This window comes from Myodes glareolus, chromosome 24 (genome assembly GCF_982192425.1).
Source record: "Myodes glareolus chromosome 24, mMyoGla1.1, whole genome shotgun sequence".
Taxonomy (NCBI): Eukaryota; Metazoa; Chordata; class Mammalia; order Rodentia; family Cricetidae; genus Myodes; species Myodes glareolus.
The window spans coordinates 47,080,699-47,096,804 of record NC_142049.1 but is presented as its reverse complement, the minus strand read 5'-3'; the positions used below and the strand labels follow the sequence as shown (position 1 = coordinate 47,096,804).

At 45.2% G+C, this 16,106-nt stretch overlaps 1 protein-coding gene and 1 long non-coding RNA gene across 9 annotated transcripts in view; one reads left to right on the top strand and one right to left on the bottom strand.

Moving 5' to 3' along the window:
* Window positions 1–1,114: 1,114 nt before the first annotated feature.
* Sergef (secretion regulating guanine nucleotide exchange factor) overlaps window positions 1,115–16,106 on the top strand; it is a 208,622-nt gene continuing 193,630 nt past the window's right edge. For 7 of the 8 annotated variants that reach the window (XR_007230898.3, XM_085682758.2, XM_048428811.3 and 4 more), the window contains exons 1-4: window positions 1,115–1,202; window positions 4,917–5,052; window positions 7,119–7,274; window positions 9,341–9,435. Coding sequence is in view for 7 of the 8 variants with exons in the window: in XM_085682758.2 (XP_085538884.2) it covers window positions 1,143–1,202; window positions 4,917–5,052; window positions 7,119–7,274; window positions 9,341–9,435 (447 nt within the window). In the remaining variant the exon portion in view is untranslated. The remainder of the gene's footprint in view (window positions 1,203–4,916; window positions 5,053–7,118; window positions 7,275–9,340; window positions 9,436–16,106) is intronic. The other variant, XM_087901561.1, reaches the window with a different exon arrangement.
* On the bottom strand, window positions 2,525–15,513 carry LOC125396783 (uncharacterized). Its single transcript, XR_007230900.3, has 4 exons — window positions 15,328–15,513; window positions 13,821–14,013; window positions 13,626–13,683; window positions 2,525–5,106 (listed from the first exon to the last, which is right to left on the bottom strand). It is a non-coding gene; the product is annotated as an uncharacterized LOC125396783 (long non-coding RNA).

Sequence of the window (16,106 nt, the reverse complement as noted above, 5' to 3'; positions counted from 1 at the left end):
AAGGACAGAGAACGGTCCTGCTACACCCAACTGTGACATCCTATAACAACATACTTGAAAGGAAAGCCTCAACAGAAAAGCAGTAAATATTGCGCTGGATCTCTCAGGACTTTGGGAGCAGAGCAGCTGGGCCTGGCTTGCTTGTGTGCTCTAAGCAGCACCATCCACCCTCTCAAGATTTCACAGTCTTGAGGAGGGGCTGTCTTCACAAGGTCCAGCAGGCAGTAACAAGCCAAGGAGTGAGGAACATGAACAGCTGAGACCTGGACAGTAACTTCCCGGAGACACTTTCCAATGTGAGCGCCAAGCAGGCAGGATGAAGTCCCTAAGACCTGTCTACAGAGAGGCCAGAGTTGTGAACGTAGATCATTGCCTTAAATGTGACCCTATCTCCCCCCACTCCAGGTTCTGAATTCCACTTTCCCAGTGCGTATTGGTACGTTGTACTATTTAATTCCCTCCAACGTCATGACATGGTCGATAAAAGCCATATTATATGAAAATCTATCTTGGATGAGAATTATTCATACCGATGATCAGAATTAGGGTAGGCAGTTGCGGAGGGGAGGGACAGCGCAGGGACACAATAGACAATAGCCAGTACTAGGGGTGTTACCAGGGGCCCATTCCCGTCGTGAGGCTAGGCTTAGAATGCGACCACCGCCACCCAATACTCTCAGGTTCCCAAATGCACAGAGAAGCGGGCTAAGGCAGCTCCCGGAGGACTCCGCACTGGACCCTTCCCACCTCCGGGCTCAGCTCCCTTTCGTACCACGCTGTGTTATCCTTGTCAGGTCAGCCCTTTGGGCAGCATGGGGCACGTAGAGAGCTTTCTGAATGACTGAGTGTGATGCGGAATTACGAGCGTGGGTGCAGAACACTTTCCCCCAACACGGGTGTGTTGCCTGGCGGCCGCGAGGTCCGCTCTGACAGCGATTTGACTGAGTTCCTTCGCGTTGTCGGAGTGCGGGGGGGAGGGGGGGAACTGTTCCCAGCATCCTCCCACTCTAGGCCCACGGGCCCTGCCTAGTCCCTCGATTCGTCCCGCAGGCTGCGCTCAGCTACCGGCCTCGTCCCGCCCCCTGACGTCCGCGGCCCCGCCCCGTGCCAGCCCCTTCCGGAAGTGCCGGTGGAGCGTGGGCATGGCGCGCGAGTCCTGTGTCGCGGAGGCTGGCTCCGCCGCGGCCGCGCTCTTCTGCTGGGTACGTGACTCCGCCCCCGGTCTCGGGAAGCGACTGAGGGGCGCGGAGACCCGGGAGCGCCCGGGGTCTGCGTGGGTGAAGCGGGAGCTGAGAGGCAGAGGCCCAAGCCAGGGTCCTGGGTTGAGCACTCTGGGCTGCGGCAGGAAGGAAAGGGTTCGGAGGGAGGGTCTCCCCGCGGTGCCTGAGGGGCCTGCTGCTAACTGGGGCTTGAGGACCGGAGGGACTGAGGCACTTCGGGTAGACCCTACCTTCAGGGCAGAGCGTCCATTCTGGGAAAGCTCTCGGCTGCCTCAGCGCCTGGGAAGACAGCGTGGAGGCTGGACAGAGAGAAGATCGCTTGATGCCAAAGCTCGTAGGGCCACCTGTGTCATCGAATCTTTCTTTCGCCTGGAGGATGGGAGGCTCCTTTCCAGCGCCATCACCCTGGGGAGCATCCTGTGGATGTTAGGCCTGTGGAGTGTGGCCCTGAGAGGCGCGGACCCTGCGTATTTGCTGTTACTCTGCTCGGACCGGATCTTGCTTTTTCTGGGGTCGTGGAAGTCTTGGCTGCTTAGGTTTGACACTGAACTTTGACAGAATCCTTATGTGTGACTTTATGCTCGCGAATGTGGGGGACATGCGTGGCAGGAAGCATATGTTGGGTGTTGCAGTTCTTAATATTAAATGCCAAAATTGTAATAGGATGCATGATTTGTTAACGGCAGTCTCCTTGGCTACAGCGGAGGTGTTCTGAGAGTGAGTACTGAGCTAGTGGTGTTCACATTGGCTCTCTTGGTGCCTGGCATCTTGTAGACTCCAGGGAAATATTTGTTGACTAAAGAATGAATGAATGAACGAATGGATGAAACAAATAAATGAGTACCTGTGTGCACAGCCATGTGCTAATGTTTGGGAAATACATATATGTAAAGGTGTTCCAGTTCCTCTGCTAGAGGAGGCTATAGCACCAATGTTTCTGCCAAGATTAGTATTCATTGACATATCTTTCACTTGTTGAGTGTAAGGCTGTTGGAAGGGAGATCATGGCATGGTCTAGCTGACTCAGCTCCCTGAGGTAGCACTTGAGGCGGGGGCAGGGTTAATAACTGAATGTGTTGCTGCCTGTCATTTTCCAGCCAGGAGACTATTGTTTTTCTGGCAGAGGAAAAACATCTGACAGAAAAAGCCTTTCAGATGCGGCCTTAAATGGACAGAGGCAGAACAGGGTCGAACCTCACTTTTCTAGTGTACTTGGAGGCCTTCTGGCGTAGTCTTCCTGTTGCGTATTCAGGGTGCGTGTATTAGTTGGCTCCTGCTGCCATGACAAATCACCACAGGCTGGGTTCTTAAACAATAGAAATTTATTTTCTCATAGAGCTGGAGGCTGCAAGTTCAAGATTGAGGTATGGATGGTTTTGATTTCTCTGAGGCCTCAGGTGGCTGTTTGTGTGCGGGTGGGTATCCTTGGTGTCTTAGGAAGAGACTGGATGGCTGCACTAGGGCCCCACCCTTACTGTCTCATCGGCTGACCTTAATTACCTCTGTAAAGGTTGTGTCTCCAGAAACAGCCGTATAGGGACATGTAAGAGGGTAGGGATTTAACGTAGAAATTTTAGAGGAACACAGTTCATCCTCCCACAAGGGTGTGTGTGTGTGTGCGTGCGCGCATGAGCTCCGTCTGGATCCTTTGTAAAGAAGGAAGGTTTAAGGCCGCTTGCTGCACTAGAGACTGGTACATAGCGTGAACCTGGGGTTGTTCCTGCCTGTCTTCTCCCTCCTGGTAATGGGGCAACCCGATTGGATAGAGACCCCAGCACATGTTCTCTGCTTCACTCTGCAGAGAACCTTTCCAGAGTGGAGCCTTGGACCTGACGTGGCCAATGCAGTTTCAGGTTTAGGGGAGTAGCTATGAGCAAGACCAAGTCCCTGCCTTCATGGTCTGTCTCTAGGAGAGGCGGTAGACAAGTCAAGTAGGCAAGACTCACTGTAGTGCCTGGAAGGATACAAGGAAGAGAACGGTGCAGAAGTGCTGGAGGTGAGCAACAGTCCAGAGTCTGTGGCTTACCCTCGGGGCTGCTTCCAAGTACATCCTTATAGCTATGGATCATTACTTAAGCCTCCCTGGGCCTCAGTTTCCTCACCTGTAAAATGAATGCTAATGCTCCTTAGTTGTGAGGATTGAAGATGTTTGTCGTGTATGCAGAGAACGTTTAGTAGGAGCTGTATTGTTCCCGAGGCTCTCTTGACCTGTGCCCCTCCCATACCTCATTCTTCATCTTGGAGTCCTGCTGCTCAAGGTGACTGGAAATACTCAACGGACAGGAGGGTGTGATTGCATTCATGCCTTGGTAGTTGTTTCCAGGCACATGTTCTCATTCAGGGGTCCTCAGGAGATGGGTTTTAAAGGTTCCACCGCTCACCTCCAAAGGAACCAGCTTGGGAGTAGACACTTGAAGAGAGGAATTTCTGAAGCATTAAGAACTGTGGGTTCACAGTTCCTCTTCTTTAAGTGAATACGGCCAGCTCTGAAAACTTAGGACATTCTGGGCCTTCGGCTCTTTAGAGTGTGTATTCACTATTGTATTTGTTTCTTTTGTTGCAGAGATGTTACTGTTTCACTTAATGGACATTGCCCTCTCTTTACAGCATCTTTGTGATATGTATTTGTATATATACTGAACTCTATTTAGGTAACCAAGCAGTAAACATTTCAGACTAGAGACTTTTTTCTTCAGTGTTGGCGATTGAACCCAGGAACATGCTAGGTAAGCACTCTGTTGCTCTGCTGTACCCCTAGACCTGAACTATGTATGGAGTTGATAGTGTAGATCTACAAGGGAGATCTGAATCTTGGAGTCATCAAATGCTATACTTGAAAAGGCCCTTTAGAGATCACTGCCTAGGTCTTGTACTGGACAGGTGAAATGATGATGCTTCCCGTTAGGGATGCAGCATCCTCTGCTAACTGAATAAATACAGAAAGTCATTGCCTGCTTCCCAGTGAGGATGTGGGGAGGGGAGCACAAAACTAATTCCAGAGCGTTTTCTGCTAACTTTTTCTTTATCTCCCCCCCCCAATTTTTTTTCTTTTCCCAGCTCCTAGATAATTAGCTTTTATCAGAGGGCTTCCTTGGTCTGATTCCCAAAGGCAGTTTAGTCTTAATTGGGTTTTATTGCCCTTGTGGATGCCTCATATAATCAACTGGAGAGAGATGTCAATGGAAGGCCTCAATCAGATTGACCTGTGAGCACGTCTGTGAGAGACTGTCTTGGTTGATAATTGATGTGGAAGGCCCAGTCCACTGTGGGTGGCACCATCCATTGGTCGATGGGCCTGGACTTTCTAAGAAAGTCAGTGGAGAGAGCCAGAGAGTTAATCACAGGCAGTGTTCTCCATGGCTTCTGCTTGAGGTCCTGCCCTTTCCTTCCCTAAATCAATTTCGGTCCTCTTCCCCCAGCAACAAACTAGAACAGTGTTGTATATATGAAGGGAAAGGTGAGCCACATGGTTGGCTAAGTTGTGGATGCCAAAGATGCCTCTGAAATAGGAATCACAGTGCTCACAGATAGGTCTGGTTTCTCAATGTAGATTGACAAGACAGCCTCCTGAGAATAGGTGTGTGAAGTGTCATGGGCTCTGAGAGGTGTGTTGGGGCGAGGGACACCGATGGCTAAATGGGTGCTGACAGTTGGGCCTTCAAATTGCTTTTCTTCTGTGTTGTATTTTATCTCCAGGGTGCAAATAGCTACGGGCAGCTTGGCCTTGGCCACAAGGAAGATGTTCTTCTTCCCCAGCAACTGAGCAACTTCTGTGAGCCTGGGTGCATCAGGAGTGTCACAGGAGGTGGGGGCCATTCTGCAGCAGTCACAGGTAGCTCTCTTCACAAATGGACAACCACTCCCTTTTGTATCGAGGTGTTTCCCCCTTGGAAATAAAAACGTTGCCATCTTTTAGTCTTTTGTGCTTCTCAGAGAGCAGCATTTGTTTTTGTGAGAGAGCTAAATAACCATTAAGGGAATTCTGGTTTGTCAGAGCTTAAACTTCTGAGTTCCTTCCCTTTCCCTACCCCCTTATACAAATAAGACTCAGAGAGGAAGGCTTAAGGTTATAAGGCAAGTTGGTGAATGTGTTACAACCTGTTTGAGTTTTACTTTGAAACCTTTGCAAGTAGGTGAAATATCCCTTGAGATCAAGAACCTTACCTTGTCCTTAATTTTCTGTCCTAGTGCTCAGAGGGTACTGGGGGCCACACATACTTCAGCTTAGCAAAGGCAGTGTATGGCATCTGATTAGGAATGGGAGCTGTGGCTCAGACTCCCTGGGCTCAGGTGCTTGTTCTGTAGTTCATTAGCTCTACGGCTCTGGCAGGTATCTCCCTACACAGCAGTGGTCTACTCTTACTTCTGTTGTAGTGATAAAATGCCTGCCCACAAGCCTCTGCAGGGGAAAGGATTCTATTCGACTTAATATAGGTAGCGCGTCTTTATTGCAGGGAGTCAAGGCAAGAACTTAAAGCATCACCTCCACAGTCGAGAGTAGAGGGAAATAAAGGCATCTTTGCCCGCTTGCTGCTTGGTCTCTTTATTCTAACACAATTAAGGGCTCAGCCCATGAAATGGTGCTGCCCACATTCAGATCCATTAGAAGTCAAGACAGTCCCACAGACATATCCACCTGTCAGCCCGGTCTGGATAATTCCTCATTGGTGCTCCCCTTCCAGGTGATTGTGGTTGTGTATGTTGATAGTAAATGCTAACTAGCACACTCAGCTTTCTCTCTGTCCTGTGGGGATAATAACATTAGATAAACTTAGGGTATTTCCAGCACTGTTTTAGGGCTTTTACAGGCTTTTGGTGTTCGTGTTATCATGGATTCCTCCCATTCCTCCCTTCCTTTGTAAAGAAATGCTAAAAATTATATTTTACAACTGTACTGATATAAAGTAACTATACCTAAGAATGGCATTTGTACTATATATGAATTATTGTTACATTAAAATCAACCTAAAACAATTTGAAATAAAATCAACCTAAAACAATTTGAAATTAAGACAGCTTAATTAAAGGCCTCTGGGTCTTTCGAAGTATTATGGGGCCTAAGTACGTGTGGAAAGAACTTCCATGCTCAGCTCTTAGGACAACTCCTGGCACATTCTAAGTGTTGAGTTGATATTGGCTTTCCTGTGATCATAGATGCACCATTTGGTGATATTGACACTTGTTACAGAACTCAGAATTTCTATTCATCCATTAGATTTGAGGCCCTTGGCCTGATTCTTTGGTTCCAGAACACATTAGCATGCTTCAGTCCATAGCATTAATATGACCAAGAAGGCTGTGTCTGTGGCTCCAAATAATATATAATAACTTTTTCTTACTTTGGGAGTTGTGACTCTCTCCCTGTGCATGTTGACACTGGAGCTTTGTTGTTTTAACTTGGTCATAGTGGTTGTGCCTTAATTTACTGCTTTTTCTGCCAGGAATTTCATCTCCGCAGTTGCGGCCTGCTTTTTTGGAAGCAGTCTGGCCACTCCGGCCATAGCTTAGTGGATACCGCTAACTGGAGCTTCAACTAAATTTCTATTGTTCTATTTCTAAATAAGACCTGAGATACGAAGGCTAGGGTGAAAACCTGTGAGCTCAGAGAGATGAAGTAACAACTAGCTAGTCCTTTCTCCTCACTGGGGTCACCCAAAGAGAATGTCCTTATGCTCAGCCAAACCATAAAAAGCCGCACCACTCCAAATCCCTCCCAGTTACTTCCTGTGTGTCTCTCTAACTCTTCCAAATGCCCTCTGATGCTCTATGAATACTTTCTGTCAACTGGTTGCTTACTCAGCCTCCTGTCTCAAGTTAATTTTATTTAATTAATGCAAATGCAAACTTGGGGTTCACAGTGTGATCAAATATCCCACATCACAGTTTTCTGTTTTGCAGATAGAGGAGGACTTTTTGTTTGTGGCCTGAATAAAGATGGGCAGTTGGGGCTTGGCCACACAGAAGATGTTCTGTGTTTTACCATCTGCAAGCCTCTTCTTGGTTGTCCAATCAAACAGGTGGCCTGTGGCTGGGATTTTACCATTATGCTCACAGGTAAGTTCTCTCTTGAATAAATATCACCACCAAGGTTTTTGGGTGATAGCAATGTAGTGTGTGGGTGGGTGGGGGTAGGGAATGACTAAATAAGGGCCTCTGTACTTTGAAGAAAAGCAAAGCAAAGCAAAGCAAACAAACAAACAAACCAAAAAACCCACCCCCTGAACCAATGAGTGTTCTCTATTAGGGAAATTGCAGGGTACCTTTTACAAGGAGAATTTTAACTATAAAGGAGATCAGGCTGGAATGTACATTTGCCAGAGACTGGAGGATGAACCGGATCTCGTTAGGTGGTCATTGCTAGTCCCAAAAGTTCATGAAAGCTATTTGTCTGGTCTAGCTGACCAGGAGTGCCATTAAGAGTTATTATGTGCTCATTGTCTTAGTTAGTGTCTGCTGCTGTGATGACATGCCATGACCCAAAGCAACTTGGTGAGGAAAGGGTTTGTTTGGCTTACACATCACTGTCCATCATTCAAGGAATTCAGGACAGGAACTCAAGCAGGCCGGCAACCTGGAAACAGGAGATGATGCAGAGATCATGGAGGAATACTGCCTACTGACTTGCTCAGCCTGCTTTTTTATAGAATCCGGATCACCTGACCAAGGATGGACCCACCCAAAATGGGCTGGACCCTTTTCTGTCAGTCACTGATTAAGAAAATGCATTTTCTCAGTTGGGACTCTCTCCTCTCCAATGACTCTAGCTTGTGTCAAGTTGATGTAAAACTAGCCATCACTAATAATGAGAGAGTAGGGATTTCACAACAGTAGGTGCAGGTCTTTCCCAACAAGGGGCTTCCATGGTGACATTACTGAGGATCAAACCCAGGGCTTCACATGTGCTAGGCAAAGGCTCTACCACTGAGTTATTTCTCCAGCTCCCCTTCAAAACATTTAGTCTCTGTAAAGACAGGTAACAGAATGAGTTATGGCTGAAGGGTTGCTTGAATAATTCTTTTGGAAGCTGCTGGTTTGTTACTCTGTTGATTGATTTCTCTGTTTAACTTTGTCCTTTCTAGCTGGCTGGTCTGGGTTTAAAGGACACCTGTAGTTTCTGCCTCTTCATGCTCGTGGATCCCTAGATGTGTAGTGAAAGTCCCAGGCTTTGCACACAGCCTTCTACAGAGGTTCCTGTGTCTGCTGTCTTCTTCTTACTTGCCAGACTCCCTGTACTTTTTTTTTGTTGCAATGCCCCGTGGTCCCTGCTTCAGAACCTGCCCTGTTGTACGCTCACAGACTGTCGTCCAGTATTTCGGTCTTCCTCAGCTGTCACCATTTCTCCTTTGCAGAGGAGTTCCATATGTATTCAGTTTAGTAATCATCAGACTACAGATGGGCTGGGGAGGCAGCTTGCTGAGCATGTGAGGCCCTGACTAGATTAGCTCTGAAAAAGGAAACCTCTTTCCATATGAAGAATTTCAGTGTTAGATATCACTTTGTGAAGTACTTATTATGGGCCATGTTAGGGTCGTAAGAAGCAGAAGGGAGCACTGTTTCCAACACATTGCAACAACTTGTGAGAAAGGCACCAAGCAGTCACAGTTGGAAAGCAGACTATCATATTTTTATGGATGAAGGTTAAGTTGGAAGACAGGGTTAATTATGAAGACAGGTGGTTCTAACATTTCTCTGGGACAAATTTGCCCTCCAAACTTTAGACTTGTCTCCAGGGGAAACCCTTACTTTGCCAGGCCATTCATGTCTTGTCCTTTCCCCCAGACTCTTCAGGTGAGTATGTGGGGAAGGGCAGGGAGGAGAAAGGCCCAGAGCATCACAGTGTGCAGAATTTTTTGGCTGGAGACATGGGAAGTGGGAAACATGAAGAGGGAGTAAGTGTTCAGTCACTCCAGTACTGGACCCTGAGTTAGGTGCTCTGCACAGGTAATCAGCCATTAAGGATACAGGTGGCAGATAGTCTTTAGTGTGGAGGAACTAAGAAGGAAAGTGGCCAGAAGGCTTTGAGGCACAGGATGCCTGCTGTATCCTCTCATTCCTGTTTCTCTGTTGGTCACAGGTATCTCACTTCTTAGATTTGTAATCTGAATGCTTATGTTTTGCAGAAATAGGTCAAGTTCTGTCATGTGGATCCAATGCCTTTGGCCAGTTAGGTGTGCCGCACGGCCCTCGCAGATGTATGGTTCCACAGACCATTGAGGTGAGGACATCCCAGTTTTAGTTTGTTCTATCTTGCTATTTCTAGGCTGTTTCTTTTATCCTCACTCATGAAAGACTAGGTAGGTCCTTGAAAGCCCATGGAGTAATAGAACTTGAGTTGAAAATAAGTTCTTCTGTTAAAAATCAGTTTTAGGGGAATCTATGCTGGGTGGAAAATTTTTTCATCTTCATGCACGTTCTAAGATTTTATAAACTAAGACAGCAGAAATGCATCTCATATCTCATTGTTAATGATGTCTGTGTTACAGACAGGTCCGAGTAGAAGTTCAGGGTCTGGGAAGGGGGCGGAGTGAGTAGAGCACGTGCTGTGCAGCCATGAAGACTTGAGTGTGCATCTCCAGAATCAATCTAAAGCTGAGTGCAGTAGCACAGGTCTGTAACCCTGGTGCTCCAATGGGAAGATAGGAAGCTGAGACAGGAGATTGCCTGAGAGCTCCCAGGCCAGCTAGCCTAGCATATGAAGTGGCAAACAGCAAAGACCCTGTCTAAAGCAAAGTGAAAGGGGTGGAGCAGCCCTGAAGTTATCCTCTGACCTCCTTATGCTTGTGATGGTGTATGTCTGCATTCACAGGCATACGCGCGCGCACACACACACACACACACACATACACACTGCACACATAAAACTTGAAAGTAGTGCATGAAGAGAGACACAAAAAAGGCCCAAAAGGCTACATGTTGTAAAATTACATTTATATGAAAAGGCTAGAACACATAAATCCACAGAGAAGGGGCTGGAGGAGGGGAAGACAGGAAGCCACTACTACTGAGTGTAGAATTCCTTTTAGCCACAACACAAATGTTCTAGAATTCGATAATGACAATGGCAGAACATACATTCTGTACACACACACACACACACACACACTGCACACACACACACACACACATACACACACATATGGAGTTTTAACGACATTTTTAAAAGATTATTTTTATTTTATGCACATGTATGTTTTGCCTGTATGTGTGTCTGCGCACCACGAAGACTAGAACAGTGTGTGGGCTTTAGTGTTAGGATTGAGCATCCGTTTTGTTTATATACCCAAAAGTCGTATTGTTGGGTCTTAAGGTAGATTGTTTCCTAATTTTCTGAAAAATTGTCATACTGATATCCAAAGCGGCTGTACCAGTTTGTACTCCCACCAGCAATGCAGAAGTGTTCCCTTTATCCCACATCCTCTCCAACATAAGTTGTCATTAGTGTAATTTGATCTTGGCCATTCTGACAAGTGTAAGATGGAATCTCAGAGTTGTTTTGATTTGCATTTCTCTGATGGCTAAGAATGTTGAACATTTTCTTAGGTGTATTTTAGATTCATCTGTTGAGAGTTCTCTATTTAGGTCTATACCCCATTTTTTTATTCGATTATTTGTTCTTTTGATGACCAATTTCTTGAGTTCATTGTATATTTTGGAGATCATTTCTCTGTCTGATGTGGAGTTGGTGAAGATCTTTCCCCATTCTGTAGGCTACTGTTTTGTCTTGTTGACCGTGTCCTTTGTTTTACAGAAACATCTGTTTCAGGAAGTCCCATTTATTAATTGTTGTTCTCAATGTCTGTGCTTCTGGGGTTCTATTTAGGAAGTGGTGTCCTGTGCCAATATGTTCGAGTGTACTTCCCACTTTCTCTTCCGTGAGGTTTGGTGTAGTTGGTTTTATGTTGAGGTCTTTGATCCATTTGGATTTGAGTTTTGTGCATGGGGATAGATATGGATCTATTTTCATTCTTCTACATGGTGATATCCAGTTATGCCAGCACCATTTGTTAAATATGCTTTCTTTTTTTCCATTTGATATTTTTTGCTTCTTTGTCAAAAATCAGGTATTCAAAGGTGTGTGGACTAATATTTGGGTCTTCAGTTTGTTCCATTGTTTCTCCTGTCCATTTTTATGCCAATACCAGGCTGTTTTCAGTACTGTAGCCCTGTAATAGAGTTTGAAGTCAGGGATTGTGATGCCTTCAGAAGTTCCTTTATTGTACAGGATTATTTTAGCTATCCTGGGTTTATGCTTTTCCATATGAAGTTGAGTACTCTTCTTTCAAGGTCTGTGAAGAATTTTATTTGGATTTTGATGGGCATTGCATTGAATCTGTAGATTGCCTTTGGAAAGATTGCAATTTTTACTGTGTTAATTCTGCCTACCCAAGATCATGGGAGATCTTTCCACTTTCTGGTATCTTTTTGAATTTCTTTCTTCGAAGATTTAAAGTTCTTGTCATAGTAGTCTTCCACTTGTTTGGTTAGAATTAGTCCAAGATATTTTATGTTCTTTGTGGCTATTATGAAGGGTGTTGATTCTCTGATTTCTTTATCAACCCATTTAGCATCTGTGTACAGGAGGACTACTGATTCTTTTTTTATTTAATCTTGTATTCTGCTTCATTGCTGAAAGTGTCTATGAGTCTTAGAAGTTCCTTGGTAGAATTTTTGGGATCGCTTATGTAAACTATCATATCATCAGCAAACAGTGAGAGTTTGACTTCTTCTTTTCCGATTTGTATCCTCCTGATCTCTTTTTGGTGTCTTATTGCTCTAGCTAGAACCTCAAGTATTATATTGAATAGGTATAGAGAGAGTAGACAGCCTTGTTCTGTTCCTGATTTCAGTAGGATGCCTTTGAGTTTCTTGCCATTTAGTTTGATATTGGTTGTTGGCAGTCAGTGCTTTTAACTATCTCTCTAGCTCCTTGACTTTTTTTTTTTTAAGTATAGCATCTCATGTACAGGCTGCACTCAGACATGTTATATAATTGAAGCTAGACTTGAACTCCTGCTCCTCCTGCCTCTACCTGCCATGGCTTCGACAACAGGTGCATCGCCACACTCAGCATATCTTTAGAAACTTGAAAGCTAATTTAATCTATTTAAACTGTTGTCATTTATATAAACATAAATGTAGCATTTGTGAGTCAGGTATTTTTCTTTCCTTTTTTTGTACTGAGGCTCTGAACTCTGTGTGCATGTTTTACTGGCTGCTTTGAACCTAATCACATGCAAGGGTTCAGTGTCCACATGTAGCAGTGACCATGGTAGAGAGTGGGTGGGAAGCAGTACATTTGGCTTTTTTTTTTTAAAAAAAAAAAACACAACTTTTTCTTATTGACATTTTGTGGATTTTATATTATGCATCCAGATCCCATTCATTTCCCTGTCCTTTCATATCCACTCTCTGCCCTTGCAAACCATGTCTCCTCAATAAAATAAAATTTAGAATAAAATCAAAATAAACTAAAATACAAAAGGAAGGAAGGAAGGAAGAAAGAAAGAAGGAAAGGTCAGTCAGTCTCAGTGTAGAAGCTGTAGTGAGACAGTGAGTCACATAAAATACCCTTTAGTCTGTACATCTTTACTTGCAAGTGTTCATTGCAATGAGTTATAGATCTGGTTTGAGGGCTCTGGCTTCTACTACACCATTTATACTGAGCCTCACTGGGACTCCTCCTGGATTTCTTGTTCTTGCCCCATGTCATGGAGACCCTGCAGGTTTGGATCTGCAGGCCTGCCCCCTTCACATGCTCTAGCAGTTTATTGATAAGGTAGATGTTGGGATAGACCAGCTCATAACCCGGGTTCTGGGCCAGGGTGGTAGTTGGATTGGTCAACCTACCGGCTTTCCCTCATCAACAGTATCTACACTATCAAGGTGAGCTCTGCAGCACTACCCTGGCTAGCTCATCCATTGCAGTAGGCAGCAAGGAACTGGACCAGTTCTCCTGCTCACTCCTTTGGGGCTGGCTCACCCACACCCACACCCTCAGGGACAGCTCTACTGTTTTGCTCAGTCGAGGTGCAGGGCCTGGGCATTTGGCTTCTGTTTAGAGCTCTTTTTATGATATCCCACATTACAGGTTTGTGAAATTTATGTCTTACTTTGCTTTGTATTCCTGTGATTAGCATCATGATCAAAAATAATTTAGGGAGGAAAGGGTTTATTTTATCTTACCGCTCTCAGGTCCCACTTCATCACCCCTGACTGAGGGAGGACAAAGTGGGGACATAAGGCAGGAACCTGGTGGCAGGAACACTGCTTTCTTGCTTGCATTCAGCTTCATGTTCTGTTGCCTTTCTTTTACTTCCCAGGACCCATTACCCAGGAGTAGCCACTCACAGTTGACTAGGCCCTCCCATATCTATCGAAAATCAAGAAAATGTCCCACAGACTTACCTACAGGCCATTCTTATGGAGACGTTTTCTCAAATGTGATTCCCTTTTCCTATATATCCTAGTTTGTGTCAAGTAGGAATAAAAAGTAAAAAACATAATATTGTAAATGGTCACGATGAGAATAGGAAAAATTTCAGGAATACACAGAAATCAAGAACGAGTTTCACTGCCTCAGCTTCCCTTCTGCCACCTTACCTCTGATTAGAAGTGGAAGATGCGTTTTCATTGGAGGGTTCAGATCAGCTTCTGTCATCTTATGGAGTTTAGTTGCTTCCCTGGGTCTGTTATTTGGGGGTAATGGTTCTGAAGGCCTGCACAGAAGTCTCGTTCTACAGAACTTTGGGTCCCCGCTGTAACTCCCAGGAGCAAATAGGTGGCCTTTAAGAACCTACATATGTTATAATTAATTTAACTTAATTATAGTTGATATAATTAAAGAATACAGGAAAGGACAATGGTTAAAATACGTTGAATGACAGAGTCAGTAACTAAGAACATTTTGATGGGCTGTGTCCCATGTGGCCATGGGAGGGATACACCAGAATGAGAACTGTTGGAGACACGATTTATGGATGGCACTGCCATGTTTGGGCACTGGATTAGGTGGTGAGTACAGTGGTGGTTAAGATCTGTCTTAGTGACTGAGAGGTTTGTAGTTTAGTGGCTCATGGTAAATACATGCAGTGTCATTGTCATGCCAGAGTCATGAGAGATGCTCATATAGTCCCAAGGGAGGAGGATTGGACTCTTATCTAGCACGAAGTTTACCTAAGCCCTAGAGTTGAGTTAGGTTTCCCTGGCTTGGACTAACAGGATACAGAACATGTGCTAAAGAAGAACATTCTAGGCCAAAGGAACAGTGTGGATGATGATGTCAGCAGGTGGTCAGGCTGTAATATGGGGAAAAGTGGAAGTACTGAGGTGGAGGGGGTATGCATAGGTAGTAGTAGCACATGAGATAAAAGCATCGAGAGATGGGCCTGGCCCATTGGTTATTTTTAGGAAAGAGAAAGGAAGGCAGGAAAGAAGATGCGTTTAAAGAACCATCTACTCAAACTGTTTTGGCAGTCAAATTTTATTTTGTCCAAGGCTAATGTGATTGGAAACACCAATGTCAGAAGTATAGTCTCCAGAAAGGAGCCAGAGCCTTGCTCTTTATGCCAGTCAGATCGATCTGGTATGATCTGGTGTGATCTCTTGTGCATTGGAACACAGATTCTAGGCATAGTGGTCCTTAAGACTTGTTCTTAGCCTTTACACTGTTCTTGAAAAGAGAATGACCGAGGGCAGGGACACAGCTCAGGTGGCAGAGTGTTTGCTCAGCATGCAGAAAGCCCTGTGTTTCATCTCCAGCATTGCCTGAACTGGACATGGTCGTACATGCATTTAATCCCAGCACTTGGGAGGCAGAGGTATGAGGATCAGAAGTTCAAGGCTTTCTTTGGCTACATAGCGAGTTTGATGCCACCCTGGGATATATGAGGCCACAGGGGAAGGAGCAACCCGGAACCTATCCAGAGGAGGGAAACTTAGTGAAAGCTACTGCAGCTGGGATGTTTGTCTAAAGAGTTCTTTGTTAGTTATCTACTGCAGTGAGACAGTAGCTAAAACAAGCATTATGCCACCATTTTTGAGGGTCTGGAATGGGACCTCTGTGCTGATTTTAAAGTAGCAGTGAAGACATAGCTAGTTCTGTACATACCTCCATGGGCTGGACTTGGGTACAGACCCATTGCCAAACTTTTACGATGCTTCTGGTGGGAGTCACAGTTCCTGCTCTGTGGACCTTTTTGTACAACTGTTCAGACCTGGCAGGTGGCTTTCTTAAAGAGGAGGCCTTGGTGTCTCTGACTCACTCTGCTCCTTTATTCTTTTCATTAGAAGTATGTCAGTAAGCCCAGCCCACACAGGGGAGGGGAATCAAGCTCTGTGAATTGAAGGGAGTAGAAAAAAAAATTGAGGACCTATTTTTAAAACCGCCACATGATGTATTAGAGAGGACATGACAACTGTCTTCAAATATTTGGAAAGCTTTGTCAGAAGCTAAAGGCAGCTGGGTTTGGCTCCATCTAAAGAGATACAGAAGAGATGTGCAAGGATGGAGCAGGTGCCTAGGGAGGTGGTGAGCTCCGTGTTACCGGAGGCAGCCACTGGGCAGGGGTTGAATGACCATTTAAGGAAGAGCTTCTAGTGTTGGCTAGGGATCAAACTGGGTCAGGAGGGAACACTGAAGCCCTTGCTATTTAAGTCTTATTGGAGCACAGCCACGCTTTCTCATATATAGCTGTTTGATGTTACAGAGCTGAGCTGTGTGGCAGGAGCCATATGGTATTTGGCTATTTTGGGGAAATGTTTACTGGATGACTTTGGAGGTCCCACCCCCTACCCTTGAGAGGCAGTGCAATGTAGTACTATGATACGATATTTTTAAAAAATTATATTTCAGGGTTAGGGAGATGGCTTAATGGTAAGAGTGCTTGT